General features: G+C 36.8%; 2 protein-coding genes and 3 non-coding genes across 6 annotated transcripts; 1 reads left to right on the forward strand and 4 right to left on the reverse strand.

Moving 5' to 3' along the window:
• Positions 1 to 641: 641 nt before the first annotated feature.
• Positions 642 to 1,685, reverse strand: LOC113285755 (15.4 kDa class V heat shock protein-like). Its single transcript, XM_026534528.1, has 2 exons — positions 1,214 to 1,685; positions 642 to 1,126 (listed from the first exon to the last, which is right to left on the reverse strand). Exons 1-2 carry the CDS (start codon positions 1,356 to 1,358, stop codon positions 858 to 860), a joined length of 414 nt encoding a protein of 137 aa, XP_026390313.1. The 5' UTR covers positions 1,359 to 1,685; the 3' UTR covers positions 642 to 857.
• A 385-nt stretch (positions 1,686 to 2,070) lies between these two features.
• Positions 2,071 to 2,144, forward strand: TRNAE-UUC. Its single transcript has one exon. It is a non-coding gene; the product is annotated as a tRNA-Glu (tRNA).
• A 626-nt stretch (positions 2,145 to 2,770) lies between these two features.
• Positions 2,771 to 15,043, reverse strand: LOC113287914. 2 transcript variants are annotated; one of them, XM_026536790.1, is made up of 14 exons: positions 14,780 to 15,043; positions 13,526 to 14,681; positions 12,499 to 13,225; positions 10,858 to 11,353; positions 10,223 to 10,368; positions 6,611 to 10,075; positions 6,285 to 6,503; positions 5,895 to 6,095; positions 5,528 to 5,728; positions 5,256 to 5,414; positions 4,254 to 4,625; positions 3,630 to 4,101; positions 3,412 to 3,508; positions 2,771 to 3,180 (listed from the first exon to the last, which is right to left on the reverse strand). In XM_026536790.1, exons 1-14 carry the CDS (start codon positions 14,916 to 14,918, stop codon positions 2,952 to 2,954), a joined length of 8,079 nt encoding a protein of 2,692 aa, XP_026392575.1. In that variant the 5' UTR covers positions 14,919 to 15,043; the 3' UTR covers positions 2,771 to 2,951. The 2 variants fall into 2 exon arrangements, with proteins under 2 accessions (XP_026392575.1, XP_026392577.1); XM_026536792.1 differs by lacking the exons at positions 2,771 to 3,180; positions 3,412 to 3,508; positions 3,630 to 4,101 and having other exon boundaries at positions 4,301 to 4,625; positions 5,297 to 5,414.
• LOC113292274 lies at positions 12,015 to 12,118 on the reverse strand. The gene has a single exon (XR_003331759.1). It is a non-coding gene; the product is annotated as a small nucleolar RNA snoR103 (small nucleolar RNA).
• On the reverse strand, positions 12,259 to 12,366 carry LOC113292273. The gene has a single exon (XR_003331758.1). It is a non-coding gene; the product is annotated as a small nucleolar RNA snoR103 (small nucleolar RNA).
• Positions 15,044 to 16,139: the final 1,096 nt, after the last annotated feature.

The raw sequence follows: 16,139 nt of genomic DNA on the forward strand, positions 1-16,139 counted from the left end.
TTTGTGGGTAGACCTCTATGTAAACCCTCACGAGACTATAACTCGTCCACTAAGGTCGCCTAGGGGTTTAAAGGCTTGATGCATGTGCTAAATGCATCCTACAATAATAATGCAATGAATGAAAATTGGTAATGAAAGGAAATAATCGGTTTATATATGTCATAAGTAAAATCCGATTTCCAAAATCGGATTATAAAACATGTCAAAGTTAACCGATTACGGATGCCCTCTGTTAATTCGTAAACACTAATCCAGAATCGGTTTACAAGCGAATGAACGTAAACTGATTCTGGATTGGTGTTTACGAAAAAAAAATCAAAAAGTTGATGTTTTGATGAACTCTCTAAAATTAGTTAATCTTACATCCAAAACAAAATTAACTCCTAATACGATTAATTAGTGCTAATTAATCAGGAATAAATAGGTAGTTTGGTAATTATATTGATAAGGGATGGTGTGAAGTGATTTCTAGTGACTTTTTTTGTCATCTAGCTATAGGCCCCAATTAAATGGTATAAGACCCAATTTAACCAGGTTTTAGTGGGAGAAACTGCAGCAGAGAAATGTAAGTTATTGCTAATTTTGCTACACGCGTGGCAAATATACAATTGGTCCCGTGAGGTGTTCCTCAAAAATATCTTATGTGTAATCCCCACATTCTTCCAAAACAACAAAAATTGACATAGGAATTTGTATCATTATAACAACAACAACACTGATCAAGAATACATTTGCTTTCAAGCAAAATTAAAAGAAAAATGTTCTTAAATTCCCAAGGAAATAACTAAATAGCTAGATATACGAAAGAAACGGAACATCACGTTAAAAATCTAAAAATTTGCCCATTAATTTCCAAATTAAGCTGCAGCGGCAAGAATTTCATGTCTGCCTGGTAAATCAGAAAGATGGATATGTAAAAGTCTCCTTGCAGAAGTTCTTGGAACTGTAGCAGTTAATACCCCATCTTCATAAGCAGCTGAAATTGAACCAATATCAATCATACCAGGAAGTCTGAATTTTCTCATGAAACTTACTGCTGGTTTTGTTTCTTCATTTATTTCTTCTGTTCTTATTATCAAATATTTTGAATCTTCTACTTCTACTTTAATTTCTTCTTTCCTTACACCTGTGCATCAACAAAAGAACCATTTATTAGCATGAAAGACAAATCCAGATGAACCACAAAAACAGATATGAGATTTTATATGATTACCAGGAAGGTTGGCTGTGTAGATATGAGATTCTAGAGTTTGTGTCCAGTGAACATAGTTATCAGGGGTGAAGAGAGAAGATGGAAAGAGAAATGGTGTATTCAAGAATAAGCGTGACCATGGTGATTCTTGAAATGTAAACTCCATTTCTTTCCCTTTCTGTGAAGTTTTTGTTTGAGGCTGAAGCTTCTAAGTCACGTTCTTGGATTACCTTACTATTTTAATGTGGTGTTATTATTGGGACTGGGAGCTTCTAAAAAACGGATATGGCTGGTGCCTTTGGCGGTGTTGCTAAAATCTATGTTGAGAAATTGCTTATAAAAAAATGAACGGTTATCGATTGTTGGTTGGAACTGTGAATATACTGAAATGTCCTGGTTTGAGTTAACCCTCAAGATCTCTAATTATTTTACTATTTATTTTCGATGAAAGTATCTCCACTTCCACTAGAATCAGTCTAAACCGTTTTGGTGTGCCACAATTTTCATTACCCTGTTTTCAGTTGATTTGTTAAAAAATGACTTTCTCAGATATGTTAATCAAATATGAAAAATGGATATATGTTTAGAAGAGTATAAAATTGAACTACTGGTGTATTTTTTCTATGAGCAAACTATTTTATAAATTAATCAAATTTCGGTTGTAAATTCCTCCCTCTTCCGCAGACATAATATTGGAGACTAATATTGCAACCGTGTAAACAACCAAGAATTCGCGAACGACGCTGGTGTGTTGGTATTGCCATGTCGTTAAGGTCCCCTGAACTGAACGTAAAACAGAGCGTGTGCCATTTGGATCGGTTTATTTCAAGAACATGGGGATTGTAACACATAAAGTCCATGTCGATTCATGTACATAATCCATTATAGTCCAGCCCGGTCAGGATGCCTGGCTTTCACCCAGGCGACCCGGGTTCAAATCCCGGCAATGGAATTTTTTTTTAATAATTTGTCACTTTAAAAATTGGTCTGTTGCGATGCATTATATGATGGGAGATTATCTGGTTCTGACAATACCAAACTTTATCCTGGATTTGACTGGAACTTGTCTGTGGGAAATCAGTCCATTCATCTGGTGGCTGAAACTAATGGGTTCCTTTTGGCATTTCAACTGGCAAAGGAAATGGGGGTATCAGAATATGGGAGAATCAGGAACCCTATTACAACCTCAAGACATGCCCTACAAGTGCATGTCACAAGTGAAGCAAAATTCTTCGCTCATTGTGGAATAGCCGGGAAAGATGTCTCTTTTGAAAAGATAAATCATCATAAATGGATAGAAATTTAAAGTTTAAGCTCAAAGTCTTTTCGGTTTAGAATGAATCCTTGGATCCCTGGAATCTGTAGTTCGACACCTCAAAGATGGCGAAATCATTGAAGTTTAATCACAGATTCTCAGTAGTACTTGAGCTGCACTGACTCGGTAAGAGGACAGAAACTGAACAGGTGTGGAGCTATTTTCTGCATTCTTGGGTACTTATCGAGTACTATATTTGAGAACAGAATAGCAAAAAAAGGGAACAGAAGTAGAAAGAAAATTTGGGCTGTCAGCGCAATGCCTTTTCCGATTCAAAAATCTCCAGATGCACCGGCTATTGTATATAACTTTATACTGAAATAGACTGTACATTTAAGAGCAGAGCACTTCGACAAAATTGTACTCAGCCATAAAGCTCAGTATTGGGTAAAAATCATGAGCAACTCTGGATGTCACAGCTAACACACAAGAGCTTACACATTTTCAGCTATTTGATTTAATTGAAAAGTTAACCTGTTGAAAGAATTTTCTCTCCCATCCGAAAACACCAGAATCATTCAAATCTTGATGCGATAAAACAGGCAAATTTACCAACCTTCCTCCAACAGCATTTGAAAATATTAGCAAACTAGTTTCGCAAGCATTGTATTCATCTAACTTCTGCAGCTCTGTTAGCTCTGAAGACGAGTCCTCCCATGGTCGATCAAATGACCTGTCCAAACAAATGTAACATGAGTAGTTGATACTTCAAAAGTATTTATTATGGTCCAGACGTCTAGGACGTCCTCTCTTCTATTGCATAAAATTCAGAATACTCAAATTCTTACTTCTTTTGGGATTTCCTACTGCTTTTCATATCAGACCCAGGTATTTAGTTCTAGCAAGAGTATTTTCACGAAACTGAAAGGGGAAACCGAAATTAAGAAGATGAAGGATTTTTTACCATCTCCAAGCAAGATTAGCTTCAGCCGGACAACTAATATCTGCACACAGTGATTCCAAGTATCTACCTTGGTCACCAATCAAAGAAAATGCTCCTCCTGATTCAATATACATACATACAAAAAAATTAGTGTCCAAAATTATATCAGCCAAGACCCTAATTAGTAACCATCCTTAAATGTTAAATTTCATAAAAAATTGAAATACAATATTTTTTACCAGCACTTTTAGAGTCATCGGGTAGGAGTAATAAACTTAAAGCCGAAACAACGGGTTGGATTACTTTGTCATTCATTCCAAGGAGCTGCTGAAGATACAAAATTGTCACTGCTAACCCCACAATGTTACTATGATCATCTTCTCGCCCTTCATCAAAATCATCATCAATTCCCTTGTCATGCCTTTCCCTTAGGTTGTCCAATAGGGACTTTAGACTTTCTTCCTTTGTATACTCTCTACTTTCCAGAGCAAAGGTATCGATTTTGCATGAAGTTCTAGATATCCTTCCTAGAATCACAGAAGCTGCCACCCATCGTAAAAGTGTTGAAAGTAAAGTATTTTTAGATTGTTGTTCCCCGAAAAAGGTTGTCGATTGGAGTTCAGAATCTCTGAGTACAAGTTTCTCTTCACTATATGGCATCGACGCAACAGGGATCGCCCACCTAACAAACCTTGTGAGTTTTGATATATCCTGTAATTCAACATCAAATTCAATTTCACAGTTGAAAGTTCTTCCTTTTGAAAGCTACACATTAGTTATCAACAAATGACAATGATTCAGCACATACGGCAAAAACTAAAGGAACTTTGTAGATGAGTGCATAAAGAGAAAAAAGATGATACCCTGCGGTTGAGAATAGGCGGTGCACTTGTAAGTATGGCCTTCAGCACAAGGTCAGCAGTAAGACCAAATCCTTTGTCATGTCCACCATCAATGGCTTGGTACAGTTGAAATAAGCTGTCATACGACAAGTTAAATCGCGGCTGATCTGCCAAGTTTAAATGTGGCTCAAACATTTCTCTTTTCTGAGTAACCCGCAAAGTTGTCACCACTATTTGCAAAATCAAATGAATCAACGGTGCATTTTGCTTTATCAGCAGTAAATTTTCAAAAATAAATTTGTACAGATGAGATGAAAGCTCTGATAACTGTTCAAGGTGGTAGTTCTGGAGCAATTTAGTAATCGTACTCTGCGAAATAATATCATTGACGACCTGTGTTCAAACAATAAATTAAACTTAGTGGAGGGAGGAAGTTAACCGATACTTATTGCTGCATAGAGATGTTTTAACATATCATGTCAATCTTCTCTTAAAAACTAGCACAAAGAAAGATAACTAAGATATGAAAGGAATGTAACGGCATTATAAATAACTAGGAGTGCCACTGCGTTATATATTACTAGACATGTGTAATTATTTATTTACATACATTAAGAAAATGAAAAATATGTTCATCCATTAAGAAGCGCAGTGTTAAACTGCTATCAGATTACTGTTCACGGCGCTAACATTGTCTACCTAAAAGAATGAAAGAAAAACACAATAAATAAAAAAAAACATTACTAGTTACACATAATGTTGCAGAAGCTTCTTTTAAAAACCACTGACAAGGAAACCGTGATTATTATACAACAGGAAAATTAAGATTTGTGGATCAAGATGAAGTTTCTCTATATTGTGAAACAAAACATATAGAAAAACTTAAAGCAAGGGATTCTAGATTCCTGCCATTAGGATAGAAACATAAGCAACAAAAGCTTAAAAATCCTGCCGTATATTATTATTACCTATATATGTGACAAAGCTAGTAAGCAGGGAACAAATTTTGAAGTCGGTAAATACCTCTAAACTGATCGTCATAGCCTTTACAGATTGGTCCTTACCGTCACCATATAGCCTCTTATCACAGAAACAAAAAACAGATGATAACCACGAAAGCAATCCACATGACTTGACTAAGTAACGAGCTAGTGTAGGCAACTTAACAGCTTTCTTCACTATCTGCAAAGTAACCAACACACAAGTTCAAATACATTTGAGTATCTCGTTCACGCGTCGTGAAGCAAAATTGCAGTTAAATGATTAAATCTGAACTTGTTACATTACAAACCCACCTGAAGAATGAGAATTTTGGACTCATAATCAGAGAGAGAAGACGAATAAAAACTCAACATCTTGTGAAGACATTTCGACTGAAATATTTCAGCATCATCATCCAAATTTAATCCCGAATAGGATAGGCGAAGTATCCATAGCTTGTCTGTCTTGAACTTAATCGAGCAACTCTCAAACAATGTATCAAATAATGGAATACTCTGCACATGGGCGATTCTATGGGTTAATTGTTTCACAAATGCAACAAAGAAGTATAAAGATAAACACCGGTTCAGTTCAATTCCAACTTAATGAGTAGGTGAAAAGAATATAGATGACACAGGCACATCGACGAATAAAAGTTGAAATGTGTAGTATGATAGCTACCTTCAAATTCAACGGCGAGCGTCTCAACAGTTCGGATATGGCAACGTGATGATCACTTGAAGGATCCAACAATACTAGAGAAGCTTCAGCAGCGAAAATAGCTGACACAGAAGGTATTCTTTGCATTTCTTGAGCTATACCATTTTGCAAAGATAATAAAAGAAGTCGAAGCGGCGACAAAGACTTCTTGTTTTGCTCATCCTGCAATCGACGTTGAATTGAAAAATATAAGACTATTTGAAACTGCACCAACTGGTGAGATACATGTCTGACCAGTAAACTAATTCAAACACATAGCCAAGGTCATGAGATTGTGAAAATATCAGAATCTCACATCAAGAAAGATCAAATCTTCTTATTAGCACCACCTTGTAATGGTAAACAACCTACCTTCTTGTATAAGGTGTTAGTGAATAATCCAAGAGCATCATAACCCAGTTTCCTAATTCCTTGGTCAGGTGAAGATATGCTCATAATAGATAGTGCAAGTAAACCAAGGCCCGCGAATTCCAAAAGCTCAAAGTAACCCATTGATAGACCATGAATTGAAAACCGTAAGATGAAAGCCGGATCATACCGTTGTATCTTATCAATCCTTGGATACGGTTCCTGCAACAGTTGAAGTAATTAACTTGAAAATAACAACAAAAGGAAAGAAAAAAAAAAGACATCCAGTATAAATTAGTTAAACGGAACTCTTCAAGAACAGCAAATACCTCTAGCATATTCAGCAAGTTATCCTCTTGAAGCTTGCTTGTTGTTGTAAGGCTATCAAGGTCAACTCTTTCATTGGGAAAATGTAAAACTGTTGCTACACATAAATTCTGGTCAATCGAAAAACTCTCCCTAAATTGCCTTCTTCGACGCTCTTCGCATGTTTCACCATTGATTATCTCATGGGTGGACTCAAGCTCTTTCACACGTCTAAGTTTTAAAGCGGCACCTCCCCACAGATAATCCATTTCATTAATGCTTAGATCAGATCCTTCTGCGGACACTATATCACTCATGAGGCTGAATATCTCCAAATCGACCTTTCCCATTGTTGCGCCATAACAGGACAGAAGCAAGGAAAGCAACTCTCTTGGAACCATGCTGATATCTTCTGCTGGAGCAACATTGCCATTCTGACAAGCCTTGAGATGATAAAGTACTCTCAAAAGTTTGATCACTTCCAACTTTCTCGAATGGGAAGAAGATAAATCAAGATTAATCTTGTCATCCGACATGTGTAAATCAGTAAGTAAGAGAACATGAGACTTCAATATGCTGGATAAAGGCCTCAACAGAGTTACACCATGAAAAACACTAGAAGAGTCAGAAATCGAGTTAGTCCATAGAATAGAAGGGATGAAATGAGAGTGAGCTTGCATAAGTTCAAGAAGGACACCAGAAGAAAATTTCCCTTCAGATAGTGTAATAACAACATCCTTGAGCACTTTCAATGTGATAGGATCCTCAAATCTATACCGAAGAGATGATGAGAAAAATGTATCCAAGAAAGGAAGTGAATCAAATTGGACAAGCTCTGTCTGCATCTTCCTACACAATTCAGATATATTTCTCAGAATATAAGTTTCTAAGAATGTGAACACTGAACATTCTGGGCGTTTCGACTTTCCGGAGTTATCTGTCACTACAGGGAACTTCATGGCGATAGAGCGCAATGTACTGACCAAGATTCTCATTAACCTCAATCTCATAGAATCCTTTCTAGTGGAACCAACTTCAAGAGTCATCTCCTTCAACTCTCCGCCTCTTTTAGTCCTCAGAGACTGAATAAAATTATCCGCTGGAAATAATAGCAACCTAGAAAAGCATACTTTTGCTATGGCTCTAATCGCAATGTTTAGTGAATCATCAATTGAACAATTATTTATCTCACCAACATCACAATCTAGCAAACCAGCATCTGTACCAGAAGATGAATACATAGAACAAAAAAGATCCTTCCTTTTCTTCTTGTCAATAGAATCTGCATTTAAAGCAAAACAGTATCTCAACATGTGAATTGTTTTTCCATATAGAGTACCCCCGAATACATTAAGAAGATCTTTAGTAGATGATGGTGGGGATTCATCGAATTCTTCTTGAAACACGGTTCTAGATGCAAAACTCCTCCAATTTAAGAAACCATCCAACAGTATTCTCGAATAAATCGAAGTGATGGCCCCTAAAGACTTGAGATACTGAACGCCGAACTTAGTAATGCTCAAATTCAAGTATGATAGAGCAACAGGTAATAGCAGTATAAGGTCGTCATCTGCAATGACACATTTATGGTTCTCTTCGATCATGTTGCTAGTTGAAGGCAAGTTTTTACCCAAGATGGACAAAAATACTTGCCCAAAAAGAGTCAAGTGCAAGGGACTTACTTCTGTAAGTAGAAACAAAAGTTTTGCCTTGGTTGCACTTGTTGTGTAAATGCAATGAGAAATAATTTCGATGGGAGTGCTTTTTATCACCCTCGATAGTGCCATAACTAGTGGAAACAGATCCTCTTTCGGCAACATAGTTTTTTGCTTATACACGGTATTCACAGCCTTCAACAAGCATATATCAGCGAATCTTAACTTGGAAGTAGTGGCAAGTTCAATTACCTTGTAGTAAGTTTCCTGGAGAAGGCTGATGTCAACATTTCCCCCCTTAACTTCCCAGAGCAAAGAGGAGTGCACTTTTCTTCTGCTGACTTGATGCAAATAACTTGATAGCAAATCGAAAGCAGCATCAAAAATATAGCATCCCATTGCAAAAGCATCAATCTTAAAAGATTTCCAACCTATTGAGTCAATCAGGTCAACTTTACGAAAAATCCATTGCACAAGCTCTAGCAACTCAATAGGAGATATATAAGGACTTAAAGCAACAACTATGTGATAAGCTGGTAGTATGGGGGTCAAATCTTTATCCCTAATGCAACAATCGAACTTATCCATAAAGAATAAAATAACCTGTCTAACCAAGGACTTGAAAATCTTCAAAAGCTTTTTGTTTTCTGCATCCTGGACTTCAGTCACGGCAACTTGATCCAAGTATGAAGAAAAGAAGTAATTGGCAACTGTCGTCAATAACTCTAAGATATTATGTTCCATCGAGTGAACGCTGAATTTCAATGAGCTTACAAAATCCTCGGAGCCATTGCCCAGGCTTACACAAGCAGGCATCAAACCGCGGCACAAAGGTTGTAATAATGACAAAATCACTGCAGGATGATGGAAAACAATTCTTGCAACTTCTTGGAGATATGGTACCAATACAGGAAACTCACTGATAGATAAAGTATCAAAATTTGATTTGACAGCAAAAAGTTGTGTCAATATGTGCTTTATGCATATAAAGCAAATCTGCAAGGGCCGTTCAAGCTCATCTACCGGGTCAACTCTGAATGATAATTGTATCTGATGAGCCCAGAAAAGTGCAAGACGAAGAGATGCAATCAAGTCGTCAGGTGAACCTTCAGTAAGCTTGACCTTGAGTATGTCTACAAGTTTAGAAGAGACGAAAGACTCAAGATTTCCAACTCTTAATACCGAAGAAAATAGCACATAAAAAGGTGCCTCCTTTAGGAAGAAACTAAATGCAACGGAAGCAGATTTGATTGAATCAACTTCCATGCTAGAAATGATTTCCTCACTGGAATAAGAACTACATCTGGAATTCTGAGCAATTGTATCAAAATGTTCTAAAGCAGAGAACACTATATTGGCCCATAGATCAGAAACTCTGGAGAGAAAATTTTGCTCAAGGAAAAATGGATAAGATAAGAATTGAAGATGTTTTCCTAGAAGGAGATGGGATATAGTAATGATGGATGGAAAATTTTCTAAGATCTCGTAAGAACTTATACAAATTATTGAAGAGGAGAAACCTGCGGCTACACCCACTAAATCACCACCTTGACCACTTTTTATGATTTCCTTTATGTTATCAAGAGTTCTTGCAAAAGGATGACGACTTGCACTTTGAGTTCTTTGGGGAATGGAATAAGAGCTACAACAAGCCTGTTTTTTAGAGACATTTTGTGAAAGGAGCAACAGATTCTTTAATGGCCTCCATTCACATGGGAAATTGCTTGAATCATCAAGTGAAGTGAAGTCCCCAAATCCATTCCTTCTTGATAGGTCACAAAGTCTTTGAGTTAAAAGGAACTCAATGAAAGCATGTAGCAACCCTCCTTGAACCTGTCAAAATTAAAGTTAGTGAAAAAAACTGGTGTTAACAAACAAGACAAAGTACTTGAGGAGATAAAAAATTCAGTAGTAATTAAATTGTGTAGGTATGTCTGTGTGTGTGTGTGTGTGTGTGTATGTGAGAGAGAGAGTAATTACCTGAGTCTGCAAGAGAAAACTTAGTGTATTGCACACATAGAGTGATACCATTGATTTGTCACATAACTTTTTCCCGGAACTGGACTCCAGCAACCTTAGACACTTATCCAGGATACAGAAGACAAGAGGGCTGAAATCAGGAGCATCTGCAGGATAAATCGTATACATTACACAATGCACTAGTATCTGTCCATTTCAGCTAGAAGTGTAAATATATATGCTTAGCTCTTGATAATTTATCATGTCAGCACAATGTGCATGTTTAACTTGGAATGACCATACCATTGAAACCCGAGATAAGCAACACATCTAACTCTGACCTGTTTGTAGGTTAAATGGTCAGGAGATGTTCACTCACAAGCAAAAAGGTCCATCCCTTACCAGTCTACAGAAAGTTAACAGGCTAAAAGGAAGGACAACAATGCATTTAGTTTTCTACACCTTCTATATCGAGCTCTAGATAAGATATATCAAGTTAATCTAATAGTAAGTAGGAGTTAGATCTCAGACTGCTTTGTTAGACTTGGGGCTGTATGTCACATAGTACCGATATAAACTAAGACCATGCCAGAACCAGAGTAGCAAAAGAGGTTATAATTAAGCTCAAAATACATAAAAACAATCACATAGCTTACCTTTGATGTCATTTAATTCGGAAAGTTTGCACCTTACCATATCATGATATTTGTACAAGTTATTTCCCACCGTAGAAACAGCGTCACAGAAAAATGAAACGACAACTCCAAACAAGTCCCCGAAAAGGTCATGCCCTTGTCCCTCCTCTGTCTGCCCCTCTCGTCTATAACCAGGTAAAAACAAGAACCATGCATCAATTTCTTGAATATCTCTGTCAAAGGCACCAGTACTAAACATGGCTGCTCGAGCCAGAGTATATGCTTGATTTTGTATTTCTTTGATTGGTGAACGTATCAAGAGATTGACCAACGGATGCAGATGCTTGTACAGTGCTTCAGGGGGTCTGTTGGGGACTTTCCTCTCAGGAGACCATCCAATATATTCTATTAAAAGAGGCAATAAGGATTGCTGCTGGTTACTTGACAATGTAAAAGGGTCGCTTGGAAGCTCCTTAAAGAAATCATATGAACCCTCTAAAGTGTTAGGCATGGTGCGCTGCATGAAAGAGAAATCATATTAGAAGGCAGTACCACATGGTAAACTGGTGCATGATTTTGTTTTCCATCCTACTAATAGAATGACAATAAGCAGTTAAAACAGTGAAACACTTCACGCGTCCAAACAAAAGTGATGTTTTTCATCCTTCTTTTAAACTTAGAAATATTTTCTTAAGCTATTTCCATAAACTCTAAAAGTGATGTTTGACATATACTGTCAAGACTGGAATATCAGCGCACATAGGTAGTTAGAAAAAACACATAGGCGGTCCTCTGTTTTTTAGAGATTGTCATTAGTTCCTTTTGTGCATATGGAAATTCCTAAGGTTTGATGGTGATATCAACTCTTACCATTCAAAATATAAAAATGACACATTGTGAAATAACCATTGTCCATATATCAAACAAAACACAAACTGGCTACTGAATGATTTTGTTGAAAATCAAGTGTCGCATAATATTACTGCAAAACTCTGTCTGCCATGTGCTTCTATCAGCAACACACATAGGGAACCAGGGTTTTCCATTAGAGAAGATCATAGCATCTCCACAACAACATACAATATGAGATGAAACAAATAGACAGTACAACTGTTCACCCCTACATCTGATCACAGCTACAACTTTTTTTCCCAATAACCTATGATCCAACACAAGCTCCATGTGTGTAAGTCCTTCATGGGCACCAATTAACTCATCGTTGCCCACCTAAATCTACACATATTACTGTCTGTCCATATTTACAGCAAAGCATATTCTTTAAATGACCTGCCAAGAATTAGGACATTGACCTCGAGGGAGTACTCAATTTTCCAGAAAAAATGTTTGCCTAAGAATAATATGAGCTAATAGCCTAATACTTATAAATTAAAAATAATTCCACCATAAACACACCATCGCAGATTATGTATGCAGGTCCTTTATGAACAACCAAAAACTTAAAGTATGCCCACCTAAAAGCCCACAAAAATTAATATTTGTCCATATTTACAGCAAGTACACCATTTGCATGTCATGCTAAGAATTAGGACACACAATCCAAACTATTTGGACTTGAGAAGGGATATTTTCGAGAGGAAAAACACATATCAAAGGCATAATACTTCTACAGACTATTTAAGAGGTTTTTGAGAGAGGACTTACTAGGTATAGAGCAAGCACATCAAGAACCTTGGAGTGGAAACATATTTCTGCATCTTGTTGTTCAACTCTCTGTAATCCCCAAATACCAGCAATAACATCAGCCGACTCCTTTTTATTTTCCACCTGGTCTATAATCAGTTCATCCATAATGCTCTCAGTCTTACAAAGCATAGCATTATCGGGTTCACTACTTATTCCACCAATAAGGATATCAATATCACCGTCAATGCGATCAATTTTTGATTTCTTCGCACCAGCATGGCATTCAAAGTTCGTTGACCTTTTCATCTTTTTATTGCAACGCTTGGGATCATTTTTTTGGTCCTTCTCTTTTTTCTCGTCAGAAAGCAATTTAAACAAAACTTGAGGGTCGGGTAACACAGCTCTGGCTTCGTCTTGAATGTCTTGCTTGAGATTCAACCATTTATGCACCATTGAATTGTTGGAACGAGAATTATAATCTATAGAACCAACTAAGTTTTCTAATGATTTTAAGGCCTCTAAAAGAAGCTTCACACTACCATGCTTCACATAAAGATCTTCATGTTGCAATCCCCTATTGATGACACCCCGACTAAACGCACGGGGAATAATACATTTCAGCATACATTGTACCTCAGGACTATCTAATGTAGGTGGATCATGTATCTGGGAAGCAGGAGCACCAAAACTAAAACTAGTGCTTGTGGAAGAAATCAAGTCTGACACCAAAGAAACAGCAGCAAACCTGAAAGCCACTTAATGTTATGGGTAATTTAAAAGGAGGAGGTGCTAACAAATGAATGCCAAAAAGATTTTTGGAGAGCAGCAAGCATGCATCTATATGAAATACAATGTCATATCCATATGCGACTTCCAGGCACTAGATGGGATACTGAATAAAGGGATTTTCTTATCTTTTAGGGAGACTTATATTTGTAACTGAATGTAGACTTTAACTTTTTCTGAGCATTTTAAAACAAAGTGATATCCTACGGCATAAACTATCTTAAATATTAAAAATAAAATAAAATAAAATATAGATTACCAGCTATCAGATGATCGAGGCTCGAGATTGTAAGGTAACTCATCCATGTATGCTGAACCAAAAGAAGGCCTCCCGTTAACAATTTCCAAAAGAAGATCCTTGTGATAACCATTATCTTTTGCATTTAGCTTTTTCATGAGATCCAAGAGGCGCTTTCGATTACCCTTTAACGGATTTGTAACACCCTTTTGATTTGGCATCAGCCCATTCTGAGGATCAGTGCAAACCATAACTAGAACCTCATGTGCAACGTCGGCAGAAGGTCCATCTACCGGATTACCCGAAATGCTAGATAATTGTTCCAAGGTAACACTTCCAAAGAGAACACTCCGAAGACTTGGAGGCACCAAAGAATCCAGCGTTAGAACTCTATCCCTGAGTGTAGATAGCACATAAACTACTGTCTCCTCATCGTCGCTTCCAAGTCCACGTAAAATACCAGAAAACATTTCCTTCTGTTGTAAGACCCATCTCAACAATCTGGGATTCCCAACTTCTAAAAATGAGAGTGCGAACTTGATGAAGGATTTTCTGGTGGAATGTTTTCTGTTTTCAACCTTATTCTTCTTATATTCTGCTAGGCTAGCAAAAACAGGAAGCTTGAAGTCAAAGTGCTCAGCAACCTCAGAAGCCAAACCTACCCCGCGTTTAACAATTGCAGTCATTAGCAACAAAGCTGCGTTTTGACGTCTTCCTTCCTTACTCTTCAACTCTTCATAAACATCTGGTAACTTAGATTTTTTTTCTTTCAGCAAGCCATCCTTTTCTTCTTTCAAAGATGACTCGGATTTAATAATGAGACGAGCAAACTTGTCAAGCTTCTGACTAATAATTAATCTCTCTTTATCACCTGATATAAATTTCCCATCAGGGTGTTCCAAAACTGCAGTAATCAACGAAATAATCTTTGAAACTTCAGATTTCCCTTTCCGAGCATTCCAAGTTTCCTCGAGTTCTATACATAATGGTGAAGCTTGTACATAGTGACGGAGTATTTCACCTCCTGTATCTCCTCTTAATAGCTTAATAAACTCTTTTGCAGCCTCTGAATAAATTTTAACTTCAACCGATTTTAAGTTACGCAATAGCTCTCTCAGTTTTGCTTCATCAAATTTGGGAAGAATTTCTTCTTTCTCTACTTCCATCTCATCTTCTTCTGCAAAATCAATATCAATGTGGTGAATAATTTTCCCAAAAAAATTAAAAAAAAATATATATATCAATATTAATTGGGCGATTGAAGAAAGCAGAAACCTTGGATTTCGTCTTGATTAATATCCTCGTTAATTCCTATTTGAATATCATCATCGACGTCACTGATTTCTGTGTAATCTTCCATTCCTATTTCACTTTTTGAATCTTCTTCCTTTGACATCGAGCTTGTTTCCTCCATTGAACAATAGGTTGTTCAATCGTTTGGTCTGTAATAAGAGAAAAGAGGAAAAATAGGAGCAGGGTTTTTGGAGGGAGTCGGGGTTTTAGGTTAACTCATTCACGGCCTGTTTGTTGTAGGGTTTAGAAGCCTCTACTGTTATGTTTTTTCTCTGAATGTACTTGCTTTTCAAGGCTTAATTGGGGCCCCGGAAAATAATTGGGGCCTCACCAATTTATACCCATTCCATTTATTTTAAGGGGTTCCAAAATGTAGTGAAAATACTATTTTTCCCTTAATCTATAATAAAACTTAAAATTTTGTTCACCCTTAATCTAAGCGTCCATTTCATTTCCATCTTTTAATAAAAAAATTGGAGTCTCCTCTCCTCCATTTTATTTCCATCTTCTCTTCCATTAATGACACGAAGAAAAAAAAATCAGTTATAGTTAAAGAGTCGTCAACCCGAAAATCCTGAAGCCTAACGATTTTTCATATGCATGTAGAAAGTATGAAAAATCGTTAGGGTATATGAGGAGGGAGATAGCGAACCAAATTCTGATTTTTCATTTTTTTCGCCTTGGATTAGAGTCGTTACCGTAATATAGAAACATATGACGATCCTTTGCGAACGATCCTTTTTTAAAAATTAACGACTCTATGAGGAAAACATACAGCCTCTGTGTTACAAAAAATTAAAAGGTTCGTCAACTTACTCTAGGAAGTATTCCTAAAAAAAAAATTGGCTCCACCATTGCTAACTTGAGGGTCGTTACCAAACGATTGTGTTTTGAATTAGTCTACGAAGCTTAACGATTGTGGCCTTACTAACTCATTCATTACTCTAGGAAGCTTAACGATTGTGGCCTTAGTAACTAAATCATGTGGCCTTACTGACTCATTCATTACTCCAGGAAGCTTAACGATTGTGTTTTGAATTGGTCTTAAGTCATCATTTCTAACTTGGGTGTAGTTAGCAATTATGATGGAGGTCGTCATTTGAAATTTTAGGGTCGTTTATATATAAAATTTTTGGGTGACGACACTTATTAGAGTCGTCAGGAATTATTATATTATCGCGACGATTTTTCATAACATGAAAAAGTCATCAGGATTTATCATATTACCATGACGATTTTTCATAAACTGAAAAGTTGTAGGTTTGAATCGTCAATGGTGGTATATATTCATTAACGACTTTCCATATACCCTATTTTTCCACATTTTAATTCTAAAATCTTA

Source organism: Papaver somniferum, chromosome 6 (genome assembly GCF_003573695.1).
Source record: "Papaver somniferum cultivar HN1 chromosome 6, ASM357369v1, whole genome shotgun sequence".
Taxonomy (NCBI): Eukaryota; Viridiplantae; Streptophyta; class Magnoliopsida; order Ranunculales; family Papaveraceae; genus Papaver; species Papaver somniferum.

Bases quoted from the DNA above. Each gene is read 5' to 3' on its own strand.
- LOC113285755 (XM_026534528.1), bottom strand. From the start codon at position 1,358: ATGGAGTTTACATTTCAAGAATCACCATGGTCACGCTTATTCTTGAAT. The intron at 1,127-1,213 runs GTAATCATATAA...GTTGATGCACAG, and splicing joins CTACACAGCCAACCTTCCTG to GTGTAAGGAAAGAAGAAATT.
- LOC113287914 (XM_026536790.1), bottom strand. From the start codon at position 14,918: ATGGAGGAAACAAGCTCGATGTCAAAGGAAGAAGATTCAAAAAGTGAA. The intron at 6,504-6,610 runs GTATTTGCTGTT...CAACTGTTGCAG, and splicing joins ACTTGCTGAATATGCTAGAG to GAACCGTATCCAAGGATTGA. The intron at 3,509-3,629 runs GTAAAAAATATT...ATATTGAATCAG, and splicing joins CGATGACTCTAAAAGTGCTG to GAGGAGCATTTTCTTTGATT.